This window comes from Taudactylus pleione, unplaced genomic scaffold (assembly GCF_031769625.1).
Source record: "Taudactylus pleione unplaced genomic scaffold, aTauple2 ptg000250l, whole genome shotgun sequence".
Classification (NCBI taxonomy): domain Eukaryota; kingdom Metazoa; phylum Chordata; class Amphibia; order Anura; family Myobatrachidae; genus Taudactylus; species Taudactylus pleione.
In genome coordinates, this window is record NW_028284652.1 from 10015066 (window position 1) to 10034006 (window position 18941).

At 41.7% G+C, this 18941-nt stretch overlaps 1 protein-coding gene across 1 annotated transcript; it reads right to left on the reverse strand.

The window, feature by feature from the left end:
* Window positions 1-11703: 11703 nt before the first annotated feature.
* Window positions 11704-14100, reverse strand: LOC148515400 (LRRN4 C-terminal-like protein). The gene is made up of 2 exons (XM_088480156.1): window positions 13954-14100; window positions 11704-12714 (listed from the first exon to the last, which is right to left on the reverse strand). Exons 1-2 carry the CDS (start codon window positions 13969-13971, stop codon window positions 11830-11832), a joined length of 903 nt encoding a protein of 300 aa, XP_088336282.1. The 5' UTR covers window positions 13972-14100; the 3' UTR covers window positions 11704-11829.
* Between the last annotated feature and the right edge of the window lie 4841 nt (window positions 14101-18941).

The following is an 18941-nucleotide window of genomic DNA, read 5'->3' on the forward strand; positions in this document are numbered from 1 at the left end:
CTCTAAACAGTCATATTTCAAGAACCTCATCTCATCTCAGTCCTCATATCCCCAGCGTCTCTTCACCACCTTCAACTCTCTCCTCCGCCCACTCCCTCCTCGCTCTCTGCCCTTGACTTTGCCACCTACTTTACATCTAAAATTGACTACATATGTCAGCACATCATAACCCACCAGTCCCCCAGCTCTCCAGCTCCTCCTTTCCAAGATCACCCCTCCCCATCCATTTTACAGACTGACATCCTTCACCCCTGTATCTGGAGAGGTAGACATGACCCATCCACCTCCCACCTTGACCCCATCCCTTCACATCTCCTCCCCTTCCTCTCTCCTTCTGGCTGCTCCCATCTTGCCCACCTCCTTACTCTCTCCCTATCATCAGGCCCTGTCCCTTCTGCATTCAAATATGCCCTTGTCTCCCCCATTCTTAAAAAACCTAGCCTTGACCCTAACACTCTCTCCGACTACCGTCCCATCTCTCCTCCCTTTTGCCTCCAAGCTCCTTGAGCATGTTTACAACTGCCTTACCATGTTTCTTTCCTCCCACTCCCTCCTTGACCCTTTTCAGTCTGGCTTCCATTCTCTCCACTCCACTGAAACTGCCCTCACAAAAGTCAGCAATGACCTCCTTGCTGCTAAATCCAAGGGCCACTACTCTCTGTTCATTGTCCTTCATCTCTCTGCTGCTTTTGACACTGTGGACCACCCTCTCCTTCTGCAAATCCTTCACTCCCTTGGTCTACGTGACACTGCCCTCTCCTGGCTATCCTCCTACCTCTCCTCCTATTCTCACTCTACATGTCCTCACTAGGTGAACTTATCAGCTCTTTTGATCTCCAATATCATCTCTATGCTGATTATACTCAGATCTACCTTTCCTCCCCTGACCTCTCTCCGCACTCGTATCTCCAACTGTCTCTCTGCTACTGTATCTATTTCTGAATGTCCCAGCGAACTTAATATGACTAAGACTGAGCTGATCATTTTCCCACCCCCCAAAATAACTGCACTTCCCACCATTTCTTTATCAGTTGATGGCACGACTATCTCTTCTAGCCCCAAAGTGCGCTGTCTTGCAGTTATCCTGCACTCCTTCCTCTGCTTCAAACCACATATCCAGAATATCTCGCAGTCCTGTCGTTTTCATCTTTAAAATATTTCCAAGATTAGACTCTTTCTCACCCAGGATGCCACTAAAACTCTCATACACTCATTGGTCATCTCCAGATTGGGCTACTGTAACATCCTCTTATCTGACCTCCCCAACTCTCTTCTCTCCAGTCTGTTCTCAATGCTGCTACTCGGCTCATCTTCCTCTCCTACAGCTCTCCACTGGCTCCCCTTCCCTTTCAGAACCCAATTCAAGGTTCTCACACTCGCTTACAAAGCTCTTGCCCAATCCTCTCCCATTTATATCTCTGACCTCATCTCCCTTCACTCTCCTGTCCGCCCTCTTCGTTCAACAAATGCACGCTGCCTCTCATGCCAATTGATTACTTCCTCACTCCTGCCTCCAAGATTTTGCTTGTGCTGCTCCCCACCTTTGGAACTCTCTCCCTCTTCCCATCAGACTCTCTACAATCCTTCAAATGGGCTCTCAAGACCCACTACTTCATCAAAGCCTTCCAGCTCTCATCTTAATTTGCTGCTACATACTCCTTCCTCCCTGCCTACCCCTTCTGTGTCACACCTGTTTGTCTGCCCCTCCCCTTTAGAATGTAAGCTCTTATGAGCAGGGCCCTCTACCCTCAGGTGCTTCTCCTTCTCTACTTTCATCTACTTCTTACTCCACACTAGGGCACCAAACACTTGGCTGCTTTGCTCTATTGCTTATCTTGGTGTTATGGTCGCTAATGTAGCAATGTATATTATCCATGTTCCTTGTCCTGTATTGTATTGTACTGTAAGTCACTGGTCAACTTATGTACTTTGTAAGGTGCTACGGAACACTTGTGGCACCATATAAATAGATGATGATGATGATAATGATGATTAATAATTTATTATTATTAAATAATATATATGACAAATGTGGCACTCGGAGACTTCAACAATATTGAAATATTAAGGCACCAAAAACATTAACTTGGGTAACAAATATACTGGCTTATTAACAAGTGTTCTTTCTTCTAAAGGAAAACAGCAGTGGAATATATATTGCATTCCGGATCTAATTAATCTGGTACGATGGATGCTACAATACAGAATGAAGATCCCATTTTTTTTTGTGAGCTTACAACAGCACCTTGGAGAGACTATGAGCTACACAGAAGAACAGGCATCTGCTATTTTATTTCGGCTTACTTCTCAGCTTGAACAGGAGAAATTAAACGCAGAGGATATTTATCATCAAATACTTAGGGCCGTATTCAATTAGGTGCGAAAAGTCATTTTCTGCGAAAAAGTATAGCGAGTGACGTCATTTCGCCATGCGATAAGTTTCCTCCATATTCAATTCTGGAGACTATTCGCCGGTGCGGAAACTCAATGCAATGGAACCTGCTAAAGTTTCGACTAAGAATAGGTGTCGAGAAAAAGTGCAGAATTGGGGTTTGAGGTGCAAATATTGGGACATTGACAGAATTTTCAGATTTTAGCCTCTATTCACCACCACAATGGTTTTGAAATGAAACAAACACCTTTTGCCTGCTTAATTGATAATGAAATAACGAGGGAATAGCCCACACCTGTCCATGAAATAGCTTTAGAGTTGATAGTCCCATTACTTTTGTCCCCTTAAAAAGTGGGAGGCACATATAGAAACCGTTGTAATTCCTACACCGTTCACCTGATTTGGATGTAATTACCCTCAAATTAAATCTAAAAGTCTGCAGTTAAAACACATCTTGTTTGTTTCATTTCAAAGCCATTGTGGTGGTGAATAGAGGCCAAAATATGAAAATTCTGTCAATGTCCCAATATTTATGGACCTGACTGTACATGCATGCACATAAACAATTGCATGTGTATTCACAATGAGTGCAAATATACACACAATTACATGAAAAGGTTCCGCAGTAATAAAGGTTATTACCCAAAGTTTTATTTATATGTGCAATACTGTGACATGTATGTTATATGATATTTATGGTTTAGTACATAATAAGTAGATCATGTTTGGTGCCATTCTGATCCGCTGTGCATTTTCAGATCTCCGATTCTATCGGTGAGGAAATTGCTACAAGCCTCTGCAAGTTATGAACTATAGGGAATTAGGTTGATAGAATGTACAATGTATGAAGTGTTCATTGCTTAGTTATGCGGCAGGAAAAAGTACACAAAGAGCCATTGGGAGGCTGAACTTCTCAAGTACAAACAGACCAATGAACTATGTCGTAACAGAAGACCAAAGAAGAAGAACCAATGTGAAGATGCCAGCTCATGCCTATTGTATTGCTTATCTCTGTTCGGGTACATATAACCAGGCTCTCTGACCCTAGTTAGCTAGTCATATTTCTTGTTCCTGTGATGGAGGTTTCATGTTGATGCCAGAATCTGGATTCAGAGCGCCTGCGTATGTATTGATTGTACCATAGTTATTGTAACCTTTGCACGTAGTGTCTAGATCAGTGATTCCCAACCTCGGTCCTCAAGGCACACTAATAGTCCTGTTTTTAGTGATATCCATGATTGTGCACAGATGGTTTAAACAAAATAACTGAGACACTAATTAAGTCACCTGTGCTCAAGTATGGCTATCCCTAAAACCTGGACTGTAGTGTGCCTTGAGGACCGTGGTTGGGAACCCCTGGTCTAGATCATGTGTGATAACGTACCTTTTTCTTTTATGCCTAAATAATAACTTTTTGTGCTTCGGAATCACAATCTGAGTCAGAAGGTATTTATTTCTGTGTGCGACTATTCGCAACGCTAATTAGCGTCATCTAAGGTTTAGAGGTTATAGGCAGGATTCCTTAGAGGTTGTAGGCAGGATTGCATAGAGGTATTAAGTAGGATATAACAACTTATTTTCACCAAAAAACACCTCTAAATGCTATTCTTCACCACTTAGGCAAAGAGGCTAAATAGCAGCTATTGAGATCATTTAAGAACCCCAAATACCTTCAGCAGGCCTATTCGGGGGTATCTATAGTGATCCCCAATGTCAGTGCATCTTTTGGGGGGGGTGTCAGGCTGATTTCGCCAAATCTGACAGTACTGTTAGCATGTTAGTTTCGCCGAGTCCTGTTTTCTCTGATTTCTAATTAAATACAGGGATAAGCGAGGATGCGCACGATACTTTTTTGCATGGAAAACTAGCGATGTCAGCGAAAAGTCTGGCATGCGAAAAGTACGGGACTTCGAATTGAATATGCCCCTTAAATGGAAAAAAAAGGGAGAGAGATTTCTTTTTACACGGAACATTGCTTTCGGATTACTACAGAGCTAAATTAATTCCAAGAGGCTTCAGAATAAAATATATGCCTACCATTGGCCGCAACAGTGCCGACTTTTGTCAGCAATGGATAGCAATTCTGAACAAATGTAGTTTTGACTTAATGCTCCTTGTTATTCAGGAAGCAGGCAAAGAACTTCAAAGTACCAAAAGTAAACTAACGGATCATCGATTACAACACAAAACAACTATAGAAGATCGGAAGCATAAACTACTATGGGAAAAATTAGAACAACAATGTTGAATTTGCTTAAATTTAAAATAAATACATTACAAACCGTACAAAGTGACTATGAGGATCACCGTGTGTATCGCTGGCTGACTGGTTCTGAGACCAGACCACAAAGATTTACAAGTCGTGGACGGCAGTCATGGCGACAAAGGCAACAAAAAGGACAAATTCTATAAATCCAATAGCGATTTCGCTTTTAATGATTCGTATCACTATGACAATAGCATACCCGACCTTTTAGACATAGTCACTCGTTCAAGAATAGACAACCCAGGACCAAGCCAACGCGACGCGGGGGTCAAAACTAAATAAACCACAAAAGCACCTGTGAACAAGAAGAGTACATTTTTTAACCTTTGTTCAAGAATTTTGATGCCAACAGAAACTCCAGTGCTTAATAAAGGTTTGTCTTTCATACCATCTAATCCGCACAATGATTTTAAATGGAAAGTGAACTTACACCGATTCAACCGCTCACTCGGTATTAAAGAATATTTTCAACACAAACCATCTTCCTTTCCAGACCCCTTTGCTGATTTCTATAAACATTTTCAACATCAACATTTGACCACCCTCCACAAATGCTTCATTAAAAACGTTTTCAAGACTCCTGGATGAATCAGTGACCAAGTTTAACAATGCTCCTAAAAGGATGTATCACAATTTATGTAGAGAACCACAAAAGGCACTTAAAGACCTGTCCAGCTATTACGATATTGTAATCCGCTCTGCGGATAAAGGTGGAGGCATTGTGGTGATGGATATCCACAAATACCTAGGGGAAATTAATCAGCAATTAGCGGATACTGTTACCTACTGCAAATTACGACAGAACCCCACCAATACATATCAAAAAGAATTTGCCACTATACTCAAAAAGCATGTGATGATGGTTTGATTCCCAAGAAACTAATGGTGTCACTATTGCAAATATATCCTGTAGCACCTATCTTATACACCATCCCTTGGTGTAAGGCCTCATGATAAAGGCACATTCAGAAATACATCCAAATTGAGAGCCAGCTTACCTGGGAGTCACTCCTGGGAACTCCAACTAGCACTACAAGAGCCAGCATGCCCTCCAAATGCTGGCTCATTCATGCCTCTCAAAACAGCAAACATAAAATGGAAGCTGCGCAAATCAATTTGGCAATACTCTTCAGGTGCATGAAAAGGAGGGGTCGTACTATACAGAAAACCTCGCAAAATGACAGATGACCCAGGGTCCCAGTCAATGAGCGGCCGCTACATGCAAAGCGGCCGCTGTTTGGCTAGCGACCCGTGAGAAATAACAGATGATTTCTGTCATCTGTCATTTTGCAAGGTGTAAGTATATGTAATAGCATATACTTACACATGTTCAGCATGGTTCGCATAAGTGGTTTTTTGTTTTGCCAAGATTGTGGATGCTACGTAGAGCGGCGCCAGGATGGAGGTGAGTATAGGATCTTTTTTGCAGGTACATCCAAACGGATTCTACATGGGAGAAGTGGATGTGAACATCTGGCAGCAGGTATGTGTGATTGAGGTAGGCACCCGCGCACGCAGGGGGGGTTTCCGAGTACCTGGAAACCCCCCCTGCCCGCCACTCCATCGCAGCCTAGCTTAACAATAATTTTTTTTTTGTTTAAAACATGTGAGCCCGGCAACTGTCCCTGGCTGAGCTGCCTGTAGGGGGAGCTGCAGCGCTTGCGCACAGCTCGTCCCGGGCAGTTCTCATAGGGCACAGCACACCAGCATTGTGGGAGGCTGAGACATCGGAGCCTGCTGCGTGACAGTGACCAGTGCTCTCTCCCAGAGCCACACCACAGGTGGGTGTAATGTATTACATGTGGGGGTAGGGTGATCTTTGTCAGTGTGCTAGTCTGTGTGTGTATAGGCTTTGTCAGTGTGTGTGTGTGTGTGTGTGTGTAGGCTTTGTCAGTGTGTGTGTGTCAGTTTCTGTGTGTGTGAGTAGGCTATGTCAGTCTCTGTGTGTGTGTATATAGGCTTTGTCAGTGTGTGTCAGTCTCTGTGTGTGTGAGTAGGCTTTGTCAGTGTGTGTCAATCTCTGTGTGTGTGTGTATAGGCCACGCCCCCTGTACGGAACAATACCCGGAAGAGGGAAGCCGACGGTGACACAGACGTGCACGCACACCGCCGGTAACATCCCTCTACAGCGGCTTAAGGATTCCATCGCTCCGGCTGCTACCCCACGGGACCCACCCAGGACGGGTCTCTAACATCTCCAACGGGACCGGGATTTAACCGCAAGGAGGCAATACACGACACACCAGTAAGGAATGCTGACATTGCCTATACTGACACGGAGGTAGGAGGTGCATGCACCGACCAACGTTTTAAACCTTTTTTTGGAAACTGAACTCTGACATGTCTTTTTACATGACTATATACAGCAAGGATTTATGAGACATCCATTATTAAAAGACATTCTTGGATCTTTTATATAGCTGCTGCTATTAGCTTGGACTTTACTTATTATTTTATTTTATTTATTTATTATACCTACGCCACTTAACATACTTGTTTTTTTATTATTATTTTTTATAAAAGTTATATGCTGCAATATTATATGTTTCAATATCCATTTGTTTTCATTATTGTGATGTATCCACTCAATTAGGGTAACACTATACCATTGTTAATATAGCAATCCTGATCTAATTCGGATAATAAAATATCACCATTTTAATCAACTTTCATATTAATTTTTTTGTTTTAACCCTTGTCCTGCCAGGATCATATTTTAACATACATGTAACCATCAATAAATTATTTTTGTTATCCCTTTTTACATACCATTATCTTCACTCTATTTTGCGCCCTATACGATCTCTATTATCTATTCCAAGCAAGTGGTACAGGAAAGCCACAGGTATTTGAGGCAGCACTAGGGTAAAGATTACCAATAGTCAAATATTAACATAAATATTAACATAAGCTTATTGTTGAAGAGCGCACTGGATCACTTATATACTCCCTTTATATACTTACACATGTTCAGCATGGTTCGCATAAGTGGTTTTTTGTTTTGCCAAGATTGTGGATGCTACGTAGAGCGGCGCCAGGATGGAGGTGAGTATAGGATCTTTTTTGCAGGTACATCCAAACGGATTCTACATGGGAGAAGTGGATGTGAACATCTGGCAGCAGGTATGTGTGATTGAGGTAGGCACCCGCGCACGCAGGGGGGGTTTCCGAGTACCTGGAAACCCCCCCTGCCCGCCACTCCATCGCAGCCCAGCTTAACAATAATTTTTTTTTTGTTTAAAACATGTGAGCCCGGCAACTGTCCCTGGCTGAGCTGCCTGTAGGGGGAGCTGCAGCGCTTGCGCACAGCTCGTCCCGGGCAGTTCTCATAGGGCACAGCACACCAGCATTGTGGGAGGCTGAGACATCGGAGCCTGCTGCGTGACAGTGACCAGTGCTCTCTCCCAGAGCCACACCACAGGTGGGTGTAATGTATTACATGTGGGGGTAGGGTGATCTTTGTCAGTGTGCTAGTCTGTGTGTGTATAGGCTTTGTCAGTGTGTGTGTGTGTGTGTGTGTAGGCTTTGTCAGTGTGTGTGTGTCAGTTTCTGTGTGTGTGAGTAGGCTATGTCAGTCTCAGTGTGTGTGTGTATATAGGCTTTGTCAGTGTGTGTCAGTCTCTGTGTGTGTGAGTAGGCTTTGTCAGTGTGTGTCAATCTCTGTGTGTGTGTATAGGCTGTCAGTGTGTGTCAGTCTGTCTGTGTGTGTGTATAGGCTTTGTCAGTGTGTGTGTGTCAGTCTCTGTGTGTGTGTGCGTGTGTGTGTGTGTGTGTGTATAGGCTTTGTCAATTCAATTTAAGGCAAAATCATTATTCATTTCTGCAGATCACTGTTGCTTGTTTCTTTGTAGTGTGTGTATAGGCTTTGTCAGTGCAGTGTTTGTCAGTGTGTGTGTGTCAGTCTCTGTGTGTGTGTATAGGCTATGTCGGTGCAATGTCTGTCAGTGTGTGTGTGTCTAGGCTTTGTCAGTGTATATGTGTGTCAGTGTGTGTGTATATGCTTTGTCAGTGCAGTGTGTGTGTGTCTAGGCTTTGTCAGTGTATATGTGTGTCAGTGTGTGTGTATATGCTTTGTCAGTGTATATGTGTGTCAGTGTGTGTGTGTATATGCTTTGTCAGTGTATATGTGTGTCAGTGTGTGTGTGTATATGCTTTGTCAGTGTATATGTGTGTCAGTGTGTGTGTGTATATGCTTTGTCAGTGCAGTGTGTGTGTGTCTAGGCTTTGTCAGTGTATATGCTTTGTCAGTGCAGTGTGTGTGTTAGTGTGTCTGTGTCAGTGCAGTGTGTGTATAGGCTTTGTCAGTGCAGTGTGTGTGTTAGTGTGTCTGTGTCAGTGCAGTCTGTGTCAGTGTGTGCATCTGTGTCACTGTGTATGTTTGCGGTGCCGCCTTTTTATTTCTTCAAGGAGCTGAAAAGCTCCATATAAATATAGTCAAGTAGACTCCAAATAAAAAAGTTCAAACCCACGGGGTGCAGATCCTAAGAACTAAGCAGACCGCTCAGTCTTGAACATACAATAACATACAGGCAGCGCTCCTCAGGTACTCAATAATCCAAGCTTGTTAATCCATTACTGTGCAACGTTTCAGATGCAATTATTACATATTTCGTCAAGGCATTGATGAAATATGTAATAAATTCATCTGAAACGTTGCACAGTAATGGATTAACAAACTTGGATTATTGAGTATTGATTATTGAGTACCCGAGGAGTGCTGCCTGTATGTGGTTAGATTTTTTGCCATTGGCAAGTATTGGAAACCCCCCTTTCAAAATCCTGCGTTTGCCACTGGTAGGTGTGTATTAAATGTATACTATCTACGGTGTGTGTTGTGTCTTTATTTAACTATTTATTTTACAGTGGGGGTACGGGTGCCGGCGGCCTGCTGGCACTTGTAGTTCCACAAGTGCCAAAGAGCAGGCATGCTGGCCCCTGTAGTTTCACTGTAAATTACAATAGTTTACTACTATTTAACATTTTATTACCACCGTACCCTCAACTCCAGGGGTGCAGGGAAGAGCCCCGGGCTTCAGACCAAGCCTGAGGTTTCGGGAGAGAGGGAGACCCCTTCTCTGGGGGGGTCCCCACCTCCCCTGAGATCCCTGGCTTGGCCTGACTGGCTTGGGGTGAAAATGCTTTGACCCGGTAATAGGGTCTCCTGGCTGTGGCATTACACCCCGGTTGGTTGGGGTCCGGTGCTGGTTTTAAATATAGGGGGACCCCTAAGCATTTTCCCCCCCCTATATTTAAAACCAGCACTGGCCCTGCAGCCAGGTGCTGGTTCTTAAATTACGGTGGAACCCTACATGTTTTGTTCCCCATAATTTTAGGAACCAGGACTAGCTGACCAGTCTGGGGCTGGTAAGGCTTTTGGGGGGGAACCCCACATCAATTTTTTTCCAAAAAATTAACCCTAAAAACACACTATTCATTAGTAAACATACACAAATCACACTGATTTGTGTGTGTTTGAAGGCAGCTAGCATGCTCAGGAGGTGATGCATTTGAAACTTCTATTGACTCCCTGATTTGGCTGTAAAAACGGCCGAATATAGCAAAACGAATATTGGTAAATTCCCGATTTAGGCAGAAATGAATGAAAAGTACTTCTGATTTGAGCCGATGGTGAATTCATTTCTAGTGAAAAAACGGCCAAACTTGCAGCATTAACTCACCCAATTTCAACCCCAAAAGATGAACAAATCACCCGACTTTAATGATAGTAAATTCCCGATTTGCAAAAAAGTGACATTTTCACCCGAGATAGCAATCTCGGATCAACATGAACCTTAGTAAATCTTAGTGCATAAAACAGGTTTGAAAGTCCAGTTTATGACAATATACAGCAAACAAATACTTTTCCTACTCTCCCAAGATGTCCAGGAGATACCTGAACTTTGGGGAATGGGGGGGGGGTCCCCTGAACTACTAGGAAAGCAGATCACCCTACCCATGAAATGAGCATGGCACAGGAGACGTGGCAAGACAATAATGCTGCGCTTCACATTTCCATAATGGCAAGAATCACCCCATCCCCCACAGTGACCACCTGCATTTCTGAGTAAAAGTAGGTAAGTGTGCATATAAACTACAGTTCTCAGATTTTAAACAATTTTAACTTAATAACAAAATGTGCATACCTGTACACTGTACAATTAATTGTGTGGGGTTGGGGAAGAAATTAAAGAGAAGTGAGGTTATTTTAATTTAATAACAAAATCATAATATACAGGGGAAGAATCCAGGATGGAAACAGCTGCAGGGGGTCTATGGGGACCAGAGTAGCATGTGGGTTGGAGAGTTTATGGCTGGTAGAAGAACATGCTGGTGACAGTAACCATTTCCATATGACTTGTTTATACTTGTAATACTCCATCCCCCTAAACTGGCATAGGTCAGCTCTACCCTTGTCAGCTCCACACTATTTTTCACAAAGGCGGCATTACATCCAAAACCTAAATATTACCTATGGTGCTGATCTGTGACAAACATGCAATGGAAGCTTTAAATCTATGACATTCTGAAATTACAATCAGGAGGTAGTATTCTTCTAGATCAAAGGAACACTGCCTCCTGATTTATATTTACTAAAGTGCAAGTTTTTAGAAGTGGAGTTGTAGCTCATAGGAACCAATCAGATTCTAGCTATTATTTTCTAGAAGGTGCTAGATAAATGATAAGTAGAATCTGATTGGTTGCTATGGGCAACAACTCCACTTCTAAAAACCTGCACTCTAGAAAATAATACACTGTATGATGTTTATGCTAAATACTTACAAAAAGAAGACATGGAGCATTAATCTTAAATACTACTTGGTGGATTCAATTAAAGTATGCTCCTATTCAGATATTTAGATGTATGTAATTATATATGTTGATAATGCTACGAGACAATAAGTATATGTAACCATGCATTGCAATCTCCATCTGTGTAGATAAATGCTATACTTAGTAGTCAATAAATGTTGTACTGTATTTGTATTTCTAGCGGCTGAATCTAGTACCAATTTTGTATAAGCCTATGACAAAAAACAAGACAGGATAGTAAAAAAATATATTTATTTTGAATAAATATCATAAAATATATAAATATGTAACATTCACCTAACACACCTCATTCTATCATCACAAATATACTCTTACCATACCCAGACACTGCCACGCTCTCTCACAGGTTCTCAATGCTTTCTGCCCTAAATGACATATTACTGACTCCCATCTGTCCTCCTGCGTTAATATTTCTGACCTTCTTTCTTTTACAAAACCAATAAACAATGACAAAGAATCCCAAAATACCTGCAAATATTGCCAAACCTACTCCTATAGCAATGTACATATAGGAACCCTGTGAATCAACGGTATAAAATATGCCACATGGACTGATAATACCTCCTGTGCCCTCCCACACCTCTTCTCCATCCCCCTGCTGCACTTGGCTCTCCCCTGCATCATTTATTGCTACCAGACACACCCTGTATGAGGTGCCTGGAAGTAAATTCACTATTGAGAAGAAGCGATGTGACTGATTGAGTAAGGGTCCCATCTCCAGTGGTCCTTCTGGCCTACCATACAACACTCTGTATCCCTTTACTGTAGACAGAGGTGAGCACCAGTACACACCCATGTCCGTCTGTCCAGGAATGATCTGCTTCAAACGTGGAGAATCAGGAATAACAGAGCGTCCACTTATCCCAGGACAAAGGCATTTGCCCCCTGCTTTCCTCTGTATCTCATTACATGGGAGCTCCAGGTGCCTGCAGCGATCATATGGGCAAGGCTGAATAGGTACATGCGGAGGGTCAGTGTAAACCTCATTATAGTCATCTTCATCCTCTTCACTTTCATAGCTAACATTTTCCGTTACATACAATATTTGCTCTTGTGTTGTCTTCTGGGATTGAGAGACAGTTGTTCTGAGAAGGTTCCACATTCTACTCTGAGGTACAGTGCTGTTGTTGCTCTCAATTTGTGAGGTGTTGTTCTCAAAGGGCAAACCTGTGATGGGTGCACATAATGGAAATAGCAGCAGAAGTAGGGGAGAGAGAAGAGGCGGCTGAGGAGACACAATGAACACAAAACAAAGATTGAAAAGATAATAGAAAAGCAACAGATCAAAAGTTGAAACAAAGAAACAAAAACAGTTGGTTATAACACTGTACTCACTAAATAAATAAATAAAATCAGAAAATATGACCCCATCACGCTGCTTTTAATTTCGATAATATATTCTTTTTATCTTCATTATTATTACTTGTAACTTTAGCTTAGATATTATATTGTTACATATTGCAGCTGGAGTCATGGTTAGCTTAGGAAATCACTCTCCTTATGAAGCAAAAGCAGCTGGGACACCTAATGACTATTTAAAAGTACAAACAAGCATATTAATGAGGAGATACAACATAATATAAAAAAATATACTACAGTAATAGACTGCTAAGGATATAAATATTGTAAAATTAATTTAAACATGTTTTGGAGACAGTTCTTACTTAATAAAGGAATACATGTTTATATAATTATTCTTCTCGGGTAAGGGGAACCAGTTCCTTGAGATGGCTGTGCAGTGCGTATGGATTGGTCTGGTGATGACACTTGTGACCCCCAGTAACTAGTAAAGAATATTTAGAATACTTTGCTTTCATTGCCCTAATAGTATTACAAAACTGCATCTGGCTCTCCACATGCGATCTCAGACTGGCAGAGCGTGCTAGAACGTCATGTTCTGCAACAGCTGGATGTCTATATCTAGTACCTAGAGCAAAGCGGCCCCTGGGCTTCTATAGTGGGAGGAGCAGTAATGCCATAGCTGAAAGTATTTCTATAACTCTATGTTTAACTTTTACTGTCAGGAAGACAGGAAGAAGCAATAACTATTACATTATCCTGACATTTTCAAAGTGTAGCAAAAATGAAGGAATTATTATTAGTTAGTGGTACACTCACATCTGATTTACAGTACATTACATCAGGGATTATTTAATATCATAGTGACAATGTTCAGTTACCATAACAGACAATCACCAATTTGCTATGCTTGACAGTGAGTAATCCTGATCAGTTACTATTGTAGTAAAGTCCCTCACTGACTTTCTAGCTATATACCTCAGTGCTGTAGTCTGTCACTATACAGTACATAAAAAAAACAGCACTGGGCTACCAGGAACGTACTGGCTATTGTTCAGTTCTCAGCCCATTTGGACAGCCAGCAGAAAGTTGTTTAACTTTTAGATTTTGAGCTACAAGTTTACCACCAGTTTGAGTTGCACACTATGGCTAATAGTGATCTTACCTTCCTGTAAATAGACATGGTTTTCTCCAGTCTTTGTAAATATCCTTTATGGCTCTTTTCTGTTTAATTGAGGTTTTTTCTCTCTCCCTTTATCCAGGTACAGTTGTGTCTATCTCAGGTTTATGTAAAAGGTAATTTACTCTGAGAACAGTGTGTTTTGTGTATTGCTTCTGCAAACTCCCTGCCTCTTTATAATGCCTATGACTGTGATGTCACCAATCTGACCCTGAATCACTGACTGAGTATGTGGGTGTAGAGAAGGGAGGAAGAGAGACAGAAAGAGAAGTGTAAGGGGAGTGCAGGAGAGGGTGAGGAAAGCATTACTAACATATTCTTTCCAGATGTTTGAAAGTCTGTGAGAATCTCTCATACTAGCCTCCAGATGTGCACATATAAGTATGTTTATAGAAGGCGTGTTGCTAGGATTTCTTCCAAATAAGGAAGTTTCATGTGATAATTCAGAGCATGTTGGAGTGTACAGTTATATGAAGTACATTCCCAGCAATCTTTTTCGACATGCATACCTGTGTTACGTATGGAGCAATTTACATCCCACACCATTTATACCAGTGTTACATAAGGAGCAATTTGCACACCATTTATACTTATGTTACATAAGGAGCAATTTACACACCATTTACACCTGTGTTACATATGGAGCAATTTGCACACCATTTCTACGTGTTACGTATGGAGCAATTTGCACACCATTTCTACCTGTGTTACGTACATCATTTATACCCATGTTACGTATTCAGCAATTTGCAAACCATTTATACCAGTGTTACGTATGGAGCAATTTTCATCCCATGGTAGCTGTGTTATATACAGAACAATTTGCACACCATTTATACCCATGTTACGTATTGAGCAATTTGCACACCATTTATACCAGTGTTACGTACGGGGCAATTTGCACACCATTTATACTTGTGTTACATAAGGAGCAATTTGCACACCATTTATACCTGTGTTACATATGGAGCACTTTGCACACCATTTATACGTGTTATATATGGAGCAATTTGCACACCAATAATACGTGTTACGTATGAAGCATTTGCACACCATTTATACCTGTGTTACGTACAGAGCAATTTGCACACCATTTATACCTGTGTTATGTATGGAGCAATTTACACACCATTTATACCTGTGTTACATATGGAGCAATTTGCACACCATTTATACCTGTGTTATGTATGGAGCAATTTGCACACCATTTATACCTGTGTTATGTATGGAGCAATTTGCACACCATTTATACCTGTGTTATGTATGGAGCAATTTACACACCATTTATACCTGTATTACATATGGAGCAATTTGCACACCATTTATACCTGTGTTATGTATGGAGCAATTTGCATACCATTTATACCTGTTACATAAGGAGCTATTTGCACACCATTTATACCTGTGTTACATATGGAGAAATTTGCACACCATTTATACCTGTGTTACATATGGAGTAATTTGCACACCATTTATAGCTGTGTTACGTATGGAGCAATTTGCACACCTTTTATACCTGTGTTATGTATAGAGGAATTTGCACACCATTTATACCTATGTTACATATGGAGTAATTTGCACACCATTTATACCTGTGTTATGTATGGAGCAATTTGCACAGCATTTATGCCTGTGTTATGTATGGAGCAAATTGCACATTATTTATACCTGTATTATGTATGGAGCAATTTGTATACCATTTATACCTGTGTTACATATGGATCAATTTGTACACCATTATACCTGTTATGTATGGAGCAATTTGCACACCATTTAAACCTGTGTTGCGTATGGAGCAATTTGCACTCCATGGGCCTGATTCAGAGCCACACACAATGCCCATGTTCAGGAACTTGACAAATTTTTTGCTACTGTGCATGTGCAAAAATACCTTAAAACTCCTCTGACACATGCGCTACACCTTGTGTATGCACAAAGACGCTGCTGCAATTGAGACGCACAGTATCAGAAATGGTTTGGGAAAGTCCTGGACAGTACCTGGGAGGTAACTAAAGATATGCACAAAGATGGTCCATCTTATGGGCGCGTTATGGCAGTATGGCTGGCGTGTCGCTGTAGTGTTTGCATTCAAAGACACCTAATCATTCACACTGTGGCCTATACTCAGACAGAGAATCTGCACCTGCCATAGGACTGGTGCAAGTTCCCATGGTGCAACCGATAGTGGCGTCTACTGACGCTCATAGTGGGTATCTCAGGCCTTACACATTCATACGCACAGGTATACACCAGGGAAGGGATTTGTAGTGCATTTGCATAAAGACGCAGACAGACAACAGCCAAAACTGAGTCCATCTCTGAATCAGGCCCCATGTGTAGCTGTGTTGTGCACGGACGCAATTTGCACATCATGTATACATGTTATACTGTATGTACGGAGCAAACTTTTTTCTGGTGCCAACTTTCAAGAGATATTGATCCTCTGAGTGACTGAGGGTTCTACACAACTGATTTTTTTTTCAAAAATATATTTATTAAGGCTTTGTATAGTACAATAAGTATACATATATAATAGTCAATATTGTATAAGCAAGACAAATTAGTGACAGGGATAAATGAAGAGATAATCCCTACAGCAAAGCCAAATATTTTTCTGTTTTTGTGAAAACTATATAGAGTAATATATTTGTGAACAGAGAAAGTTACATAACTATCTTAGCTGGGATATACAGTAAAAATTCAATATATCAAGGAAGAAATTGAACTACACAACTGATTTTTTATACTGACTACACCACGTGTATAGGACTCTTGGTTTAGAATAATTGTTGATGAGCTGCTAGGGACACTAGCGTTCCCCCAAGGTGCCTTCTGCATTTATCCTCTCCCATGTTCCCAAATCCTTTTTTCCCCTATCCCTCCTTTATTTGTTGGATCTATAGATATTATTTACAGATTTATCTCGATAGTTAGCGATTATGTAATACAGAAGTTCCCAGTATTTAGCACAGGTACTACCATATATACATATATTCTTATGTTCATATGTTTCACACCTATTTGTGTCTGTTCATATATCATATTTTAGATTGGTATTTGTTATTGTTATTATCAGTGACATGAGGTGAGGTCAATGGCTGGGGAGGCACACATGTAGGTGGGTATGAGTGCTGGGAGCCTGTCTCAACCCCTACTCACTCTAACTCTCCACTTACACACTAAGCTTCTGTGTCCATTGATTGCCCTACCTGCATCACTGTCTCTACACTTGCTGCTGCTGACTAAGCTCTGATCTCTAAACCCTGTAGTGCACTTACTGGTCACATGGCACATCCAAGGTGTCCATCAGTGCTCAAGGCATACCCCCCATACTCAGAGGCATGCCTCTATGAGCTCTCTTTCTGTGCAGCTTTCTGCCTATGGTGTGGAACCATCCCCAGCCCTGCAAGCAGTTTCTGACTATACAGAAGCAAGGATGAGATGGTTCTGCCTCATCTCAAGTCTCCCTGCAGTCCCAGGGAGCTCCACAAAGCTGGTGAGTGTTAACTATAAAAATGATTACAATAAACAGAGAAAATGTTTATAAGTTCTAAATAGCTTCTTTGTATTATTCTAATCATTTTTATATCAAATGTCAGGAGTATGACAGGGGAGGCTCTGCCTACTCTCACTGCATGTCCTTGGTTATTTTTTCTTACAATTTTTTTTTTTTTTTACAAATATCTCTACTCAAAGAACAAATCTGGGTAGATAAATTATGAGGTTAACCCATTAAAATGGTGAGGTCAACCTTTTGATAACGTTTATTGAAAAGCAAAATCTAATTATCCATTAGTTTCTTTAAATGTTCCTTACAAAACCATCAGAACCATGCATTGTAAATCCTATGCAAGTACCAGGCGAGGCGTTTATCTGAATGCACCACATAGGTTACAATGCGCAGGATAAATAATGCATGGAAATAGAATGGAAAGTGATTAACAGAATGCCCACTCTATAAATAGTTTCCCACAGTGCTGTTTCTAGAGGTGTGCGTGCTGTGCCACCGCATAGAGCGCCGTGCCCTGTGGGTGGCACTGCTGCTCACCCACGGCCCCTGTATCTGGCTAGCAGGACCCTGGAACGGGACCCTGCAGCCAGAATCCCTGCTTCAGTGCCACTGGAGCAATCTCTGGACCCTCCAGACAGGCATCCTGCAGCTCTGACCAAAACTGTAATTACCGGGGCTGCTGGCCCTGCCCCCTCCGTATGATGTCATGCTCTCAGGGACGCGGCTGTCACAGGATGCAGAAAATCCCTGTGACAGACCTGCTTCCATGTGTTGCTCATCCTGCCCTTGAAAGTACCAGGCGAGGCAGCTAGGCAGGGAGTTCTACATAGGTTACAGTGGGCAGGATGAGCAATTCACAGAAGTGTAACATGCAGTGGGGAATTACAGAAAATGTTCTATAAGGTTAAAGTGGGATAAGATACTATATAAGACTGGGTAAGTGGAATTGGGAAGAAGGGATACAGGGGAGGGATGGTAGAATAGGAGGTCCACAATGCTGCAATATGGAGAGGCATTGAAAACAGTCAGTGTATTGCAGCTAGAAGTACCTGGTAATATAGATAAGCCACTGAGAAGTGCCATACTGCAAAATGAGTGATGACAGGATGCAATAATAGTAATTATAAGAATAGTCAATGTTAAGCAGCATTGTGAAGAATTGGCAGGTAAAGTTGCAGAAGGGTGCAATTGGGGAGTAGTATGTAGTAATGCTTAGGAACTTGTGCCATGTTTGAGATTAGATAGTGGGGCAAAATCCAGTTATATCTCTGCACAAGACAAGACATCTTAAAATAGCAGCCTTCACAATGACAGGTCAAGACTTGTGTGCAGGTCTTTACTCGTGTTCTTAATAGGACCGGGGGCGCTGAGAGAGGGGAGAGTGAGTACTAATTACCTGGGCCCAGGACTGTTGGAGAGGACAGATTTCCCCCTTTGCAGCATGCTCTCACCTATTTTACAT